The sequence below is a fragment of the Procambarus clarkii genome, chromosome 13, assembly GCF_040958095.1.
Source record: "Procambarus clarkii isolate CNS0578487 chromosome 13, FALCON_Pclarkii_2.0, whole genome shotgun sequence".
Classification (NCBI taxonomy): domain Eukaryota; kingdom Metazoa; phylum Arthropoda; class Malacostraca; order Decapoda; family Cambaridae; genus Procambarus; species Procambarus clarkii.
In genome coordinates, this window is record NC_091162.1 from 40,824,723 (window position 1) to 40,832,771 (window position 8,049).

Genomic DNA, 8,049 nt, shown 5'->3' on the forward strand with positions numbered 1-8,049 from the left:
ATAGCCCTATAGGATATGTTTAATATCCTTATGGCAATCTTTGAGGTCCCCAACACCAGTTGCAACATGGTGTGGGAGGAGAACAGTGCCATCACTGGCATTTAGCCAAGCGTTTTTGGAGACCTGAACAGGGGTCTCTCTAATGCAGGACAATGTGGCTAAGCGAGTAGCTGCATCCTGAGAAGGAGCAGCGACGACACGCGTACCGTAACTGGTAGAGTTAAAATTAACAGAGGCATCTACGGAATCAACAAGGTGTTTATGGAGGGAGAAATCTTTTGAGGAGTAGAATCCAGATGGTGGAGATCAAAGTATTTAGCCCACGTAGGGGACCAAACAAGGAGTTGTAGGTATTTTTACGGGAAGGGATCGTACGAGTGTGGCCGTGGTGGGAACGGCATTGAGAACCCCCAGCAAGAGAGGGTAAAAGGCACTGTAGTCACAATGAGAGATGAAGCCGTGCCAGGGGTTGAGGAGGTCATCACTAGGGGCTGGGGACTCTACCGCAGAGGAGTGAGGAGAGCTGAGGGGAAGTAGTCAGGTCATCGGGGCCCAATGCAGCGGGGGCTACAGGGCCTGGTCTTCCAACACAGTCCGGCTCGGGGGCTTGGTCGCCCACCCCACGAGCCTGAGAAGGTACAAGAGAAACATTATCAGCCATGAAAACGAGGAAAAACTTTCATACACGAATGTGCCCCCACACCCACCATGGAGCCACAATTAGAGGCAGGACACCCAACAAGAAGCTATCGCCGATCATGCCGGGGCCCCCCAGGGGTGCGTCGTGAGTATACGCCCCACAAACGCAACCTTAAGAACCATGAGTCCTTCGAGAGTGGGTTCAGTGACGAAAGGAGGATTGACAATAAAAGGTTCCCCTCACTCGAGACGTTGGGTACTACAGTTCTACGGGTGCAAGAGTATGCCTCTCAAGTAAGTAAGTAATTATCAAAAGAAAGCACCAAACTGGGAAGGCTATGTATATGCCTCCTCAAACACCCGGGCATCAAAACAAAAGAAGGTCGAAAGAATAATCAAAACAGGCAAAAGGTCTGCATGAAATGACTGATAGGAGAAGAGGGGGGGGGGAGAACAATGAAACACGTGGAAAAGGATAAAGGGTCTGGCAAAATTGGTTAAGGCAGCAGCAGGAGCATAAGGCTGCAAAAGGACAGAGGACTGACCCACGGAGCATCACACTCCACCCACCAAGCCCCCTCACGGCAGCAACGGGCTAGACAGCAAGGGGGGAAAACCTTCGTAAAATTCTTTAATTTTTAATTAAAAATGTGATTTTTTTAAAACTATTTACACCACACATTGAACCTTACCTTTGTGTTTTCCTTTGTCAATGTTGGTATTTAAGTTGCTTCATCCATACGGCGGAATGTTCGATTTCGTTAGCAATTAGTCATTTGTTACTCTGGCATTGCTTGCTGCTTTGATATGCTTCGCTTTCTGTCAATTCTGTAGTCACTTGAGGAGTAACTGGTGGGAATAGTTGAGACACTTGTGGGAGAGGATTTACTTTAACTTGGCTGACTGGCAGGATAGATACGAAATAAACTTTGTGGATGAATATTTTGGGATCTATGGCACGTGTTGCAAATAATCAGTTGACAGTTAGAACAATGCAAATATACTGGGAAGCCATCGTGGACACACACAACTCCATTCACCAGGGACGAATTCTTGGGCATAGATGAATCACGTTTTTTTTTGAGCGTCTGGGTCGAGGTAGAGGCTCGCATGGTTCGTCCTGCTTAAATAGTTCTGCTGAAGGAAGCGGAGGGACCCTACTCTCTGTTTCATTTGAGCCAGCTTCATCCTGAGGAGGCCCAGCCACAGAGGCAGCACCCTCTCTAGTCTGTACCAAAATATCACCTTGCGAAACTCTTATAAGGACATAGTAAGACTGAGGATGCCGAGACTGAAGTAACTCAGATGCTTTATGCCGAGCTAAAAAGGTTAAAGCGTTTGGATGTTGAGCCAGATAGTCAAGTGCAAGTGGAAGGTCATCCAGGTGTGACACTAGTTTCGCGCGCTCTATTCGGACAACAGTGTTTTTATTTTGATGTAGAAATAACATAGCTCTCTTATGTTTAGCTCTTAGATCAACATATTGTTCGTATTCAGGTGCAAGGGCAACGTTGGATCCCCGTTGACCTGGAGAAGGGGTCACGCCGCACCCCTGTGGACCCGGAGAAGGGGCCACGCCGCGTCCCTGTGGACCCGGAGAAGGGGCCACGCCGCGTCCCTGTGGACCCGGAGAAGGGGCCACGCCACGCCCAGGTGGACCCGGAGAAGGAGCCACGCCACGCCCAGGTGGACCCGGAGAAGGGGCCACGCCACGCCCAAGTGGACCTGGAGAAGGGGCCACGCTACGCCCAGGTGGACCCGGAGAAGGGGCCACGCCACGCCCAGGTGGACCCGGAGAAGGGGCCACGCCACGCCCAGGTGGACGCGGAGAAGGGGCCACGCCACGCCCAGGTGGACCCAGAGAAGGGGCCACGCCACGCCCCAGTGGACCCGTAGATGGGGCCACGCCATGCCCCAGTGGACCCGGAGAAGGGGCCACGCCACGCCCCTGTGGACCCGGACAAGGGGACACACCGCGCCCCTGAGAACCCAGAGAAGGGGCCACGCCTTGCCCCTTTGGACCTGGAGAAGGGGCCACGCCGCGCCCCAGTCGACTTGGAGAAAGGGCCATGTCCACTCCCCAGTGGATCCGTAGATGGGGCCACGCCATGCCCCAGTGGATCCGGAGAAGGGACCACTGCTGCGCTCCTGTGGACCCGGAGAAGGGGCACCGCATTGCCCGTGTGAACCTGGAAGAGGAACACGTGATGTTACCAAAGGTTCTTCACCTCCAGGTCCGTCAATCATGTGTGTGTGAGAGTTTTCAGGCCTAGTTGAAGGGGCAACTTTCCTCTGTGATTGATATGCGTCGTCATCCTTTCCATACAACAATCTATCTAACATCAACATTTCAGATTGATTTAAATTATTCCAAATTGCTTCACCATCAAAACCGTATTCATCGACTTTCTGCAAGATCCATAGCTTGAACATATCCCACGTCTCGGGTGGTATATTATAATTGGCACGCCCCGTGGGCTGTTCAGGTGTCCCAGATTTACTCCCCGTGGGCTGTGTTTTAGTATCAGTGCCTTCCCCCCTGGGATTCACAGGAGCTCCAGCGGCGCTTTCCCTGGGCGGTGCAGGAGCACCAGTGGCGCATTCTGTGAGCTGATTATGAGTAGTTAACTTCAAAACAGCAACGTTGATGGGTTGAGTCAGGGTGCTGGAGCCATGTGGTGGAAGAGTTGGAGTGAGTGCTAATGTCTCCCTGGGAGTTGAAACCATTGGTAAGGTTGAGACATCACCAGTCGAACGTATTGGGGTAGAAGACATGGACCCTAAAGGAGGGGTCGAGTATGGAACAGTTATAGTTCCTTCTATCTCGGATATTTCCTGTACTTCCAACTCCGACTGGTTATCAGTATTGTCTTCAGTTAACCAGGAATCTTTGACCTTCGTGAAGCAGTCAGGGCATGTGTAACTTTCCGTCAAGTCCAGGACACAGGGAGAACAGATCATATGGCCGCAGACCAGGGATATTGGGCATTTACTGCTGGCGTTAAACGCCGATTTACACATCCTGCAACCGCCACCATATCTGAGGATTGAAAAATGAAATTTTGCTTGTATTAAAGAAACATGAAATTCAGTATAGTAATAAGTAATTATCAAAAGAAGGCACCAAACCGGGGAGGTTATGTAGCACCGTCATGTGTGTGGGGGATATTGAAAAAGTCACTACATTAGCATCTAAACATGCTAAAACGAGAACAAAAGCGTACATCAAAGGAATCAAATTCACCAAGGATTCTTTTGAGGGACAAGTTGGGAAGTGCGGGCCAGTTAGGAAGCTAGATGCATGCACATCCTTGAAGCTAGGACATTCAACAAGGATATGCAAGACTAAGACGGTCAACGCAGTTTGGAGAATTAGGAGCAGGGCGGCGCCCAATTAAGTGCCCGTGAGTTAAACGGGTACAGCCAATACGTATCCTCACCAAAACCGTTTTCCACCGGCGGTTGCAGTGGTAGGAGGAAGGCCATGGGGACACGCTTCCCTTAAGAGCACGCAGTTTGTTACCAGTACCAAAAGACCAGGGATCCTGCCAACGTACATGGATTTAGGAATGAATAACTGGGTAGAAGTCGAAATAAGCAATGCCTTTGTGGGAAACGGGGTCAAGTGCGGAGTCTCCTCCTATCTATCTATAGATAGATAGAAGGCTATGTAGCACCTTCAAATCTGCAGGATAATCAGAGGGCGCAAAATATCACTAAGGATGCCAATACGAGAACAGAAACGCATAAGGCGAACAAAATCAAAAGTATCCGAATCGCCAAGAATTCTATCGAGGGACAAGCAACCGCGGGGGACGGTCGGAAAACAACACACACGCTCGTCCTGGAAGTCAGGACATTCAACAAGGATATGCACGACCATAAGAGGGACAATGCAATTTGGAAAATAAGGAGCAGGGCAGCGCTCCATTAAGTGACCATGAGTTAAACGGGTATGACCAATATGTAACCTAGCCAGAGCAGTTTCTCACCTCCGGTTACAGTGGTAGGAGGAAGGCCACTGGGACACACGACTCTTAAAGGTACGCAGTTTGTTACCAATAACAGGAGACCAACAACGCTGCCAGCGGGCAAAGATGGAGGCATGAATAACTGGGTAAAAATCGGAATAAGGAATACCTTTACAGGAGATGGGACAAGTGCGGATAGCTTCCTTAGTGGCAGCATCCGCTCGCTCATTTAAAGAGACACCAACATGGCTGGGAACCCAGCAAAACTCAACCAACTTAAATTTACTGGAGATAAGAAACAGCCAATGTTGAATCTCGATGACCATTGGGTGGACCGGATTAAAGGACCCTAAAGTCATGAGGCCACTACGAGAGTCAACTACCACCACAAAGGAGGATTGACACTTGGAAAGCAAGAGACGAAGAGCATAAAGTTCTGCTGTGAAGATGCTAGCCTCCGGAGGAAGGCGACACATATAAGTGTTGTCAGGAAAAACAACAGAGTAGCCCACACTGTCAGCAGACTTAGACCCATCGGTGAAGATGGGAATGGATGGGAGTGAGAAGAAAAGTGCTCAAGGAAGAGGTGTTTCAGAACCGTAAGAGGGCTAAAGTCTTTAGTAATGCGGGTCAGAGAATTACAAAATTTGGGAAGGGGGACCCTCCATGGCGGCAAGGATGGAACAATACGAGGAGAAACATTAGTAATATGAACAAAGAAAATCTTATAAGCGAGTCAAACGGACAGAAAGAGGGAGGTGGTGAAGAGAAACAAGAACTACAGGAGGGTAAAAGTGAAAGCACGATAGAGGAGAGAGTGAGGATGCTGGAAGGATCGCGAAAGATAACGAAGACTGTAGCGATCACAGCGGTCCTGAAGAGACAGGAAGCCAATGTCAGCGTACAAGCTGAGAGTAGGAGTTGAACACAATGCACCAGAGCTGAGGCGCAACAGAGTATGGTGCAAAGGATCAAGACAGCGAAGAGTAGGAGGAGAAGCAGAAGAGTATGCAGGGCAACCATAATAGAGTTTAGACAGGACGAGGGAGGAAGGCAAATAGAGGAGCGTGCGTCTATCCACTCCAAGAAGTATGGGACAAAATCTTAAGTAGGTTAAGGGCGTTAGAGCATTCAACACGGAGGTAAGAGATATGGGGCGACCAAGACAAACGAGTGTCAAAGATTAACCCCAAAAGCTTCGTGGAATCTTTGTATTCAAGGTGACGATCAAAGTGACAGAGGGACAAAGAACGACCCGCTTCCGAGTAAAAGTCATGGCACAAGTCTTAGTAGTAGAAAACTTGAAGCCATGATTGGTGGCCCAAGAAGATACGGCATCAATCGCAAGGTGAAGCCGCCGTTGAAGGAAAGGTGAATCATCACCTTGACAGCAAAGAGTAAGATCGTCAACATAGATTGTCGACAAAGAGTATAGAAGATGCTAGAAGGGAGGAAAGAAGACCATTAATGGCAACCAGAAAGATAGTAGTGCTCAGAACACTACCTTGGGGTACACTTCGTATTGCCGAAAAGAGGCAGAGTGGCACCAAGCCTGACTAAAGGAAGGACGAGAGAGGAAGCTTTGAAGGAAGAGAGGGAGGTTACCCCGAAGGCCAAAAGAACGAAGTCGAGACAGAATATGGTATCTCCAGATGTCATAAGCCTTTTTCCAGGTATAAAAAAACAGGGACAATGGAGGTCTTCACAACAAAAGCACTACAAATGTAGACCTCCAAGTTCACCAGGACATCAGTCATGCTGCGGCACTTGTGAAAACCAAATTGAGAAGTAGAATGGGGTGTTCGTCTGATGGTGTTCCAAGAACCACATCAGACGAACATTTACCATACGGTCAAAGAGTTTGCAGACAACTTATGAGGGCAATAGGGCGGAAGTTCTGAGGGAATGTCCTGAGAGACCCCAGTTTCCTGTACAGGGGGGTACAGCGGCATCCAGCAAGCCCTCAGGGACTGACGATGACTCCCGGACCTAGTAATACAGACTCGGTAAATACCGAGACGTGCAAGGAGATGTGAAGCATCTCATAATGAATGTCATCTAACTAACTTGCCAGCAATCTTGCGGATCTTCTTCCAGATCTGCGGCAAAGGAGTATCGGACGTAATGGCGAAAACATATGGATTTCCAACTCTCACGTTTAGCTGTATGCATGGTCCTAGTGAGCCACTGCACATGCCTTCTGAAACAAAAAATTAGTCGTCTGCTCGCATCAGCGTTTCTTCCAGGATGCACGCTTACAGGGGACAACCCGAGCACAGTCCACATTCCACCACTTCTGCATGCCCCGGGAGGTAGAGAAAGGAACAGAGAGGAGGGCAGCGTCGAAGACTGTCATGAAAGAGGAGGAGGGCATGATGAAGAGGCAGAGAGGAGAGGTCAAGAGAGTAGCATGGACGGTGAATAGGTTCTAGTCAGCCTTGGCAAACTGCCACCTAGGGAAGGAGAGGGGAGGGTGGAAAGAGAAAAAGTAAACGACGATGGGGAAATGGTCACTTATGGAGGTCATCAAGAACCCGCCACGTGAAATCTAAGTAAAGAGACGACGAGCAGAGCGAAAGATCAAGACAGGAAAGGGTGCGTGTCCGAGAGTTCACATGAGTGGGCTCACCAGAATTCAGGAGAGACAGGGAAGAAGAGAGGGCAAACTGTTCGAGAAGGCGGCCTCGGGCGTTTGTCAGAACATCACCCGAGAGGGTAAGTTGAAATCACCCAACAGGAGCACTGACAAGGAGTCCAGGTGCTGCTTAAAATCAGGATAGAAAGTGGGATATTTAGGAGAGATAAATGGAACAGACTGTATACCATTTACTTACAAAAACACAGGCAGCAGAACAATGGATAAGTGATGGAAAAAGTAGGGGGATGATGGGAATATCAATACGAATCAAGAGAGCAGAAGAGTTATGGGACCCAGATGGAGCTGGGGGGGGGGGGGAATTGAATATCCATGAAAGTGACCAGGATGAACACCAAGCATTGGCTCCTGGAGACAAACACAAAGTGGGGAAAACTGTAATCAGAAGTTGGAGTTCATGGAAGTGGGCATAAATTTCATGAATATTCCATTGAAGAATAGACATTATCAAAAAGAGAAAGGACAGCAACAGAGAACAATGAAGAAACAAAGGTAAAGAAGAGCACAGTATTAAATAAGCTCAGGATCCGCAAAATCAGGGTTGGTGGGCATGGGTAAACCGAGTAAGGATGGAGGGAAGAGAGGGGAGGGAAGACCAGAGGCGGACTGATGGGGTCCGGAGGAGGAGACAACCGAAAGGGGGCTGTCAATGACGTTCTGTATGGGTGGGTGGGGGGGGGGAGGGGGGCAGAAACCTGGGAGCGCACCTCAACAAAGGCAGCAACTGAGAGGGAATCGGGGGTTAAAGAAACCTCCATAGCTGGGACAGGGGGCCTAACCACC

At 49.3% G+C, this 8,049-nt stretch overlaps 1 protein-coding gene across 1 annotated transcript in view; it reads right to left on the bottom strand.

Annotated features, from left to right (window-relative positions):
- Nucleotides 1-1,337: 1,337 nt before the first annotated feature.
- LOC123757292 (uncharacterized) overlaps nucleotides 1,338-8,049 on the bottom strand; it is a 48,392-nt gene continuing 41,680 nt past the window's right edge. Inside the window, exon 3 of the mRNA XM_069323877.1 lies at nucleotides 1,338-3,679. Within this exon, the coding sequence (XP_069179978.1) occupies nucleotides 2,179-3,679 (1,501 nt within the window). The 3' untranslated portion in view covers nucleotides 1,338-2,178. The remainder of the gene's footprint in view (nucleotides 3,680-8,049) is intronic.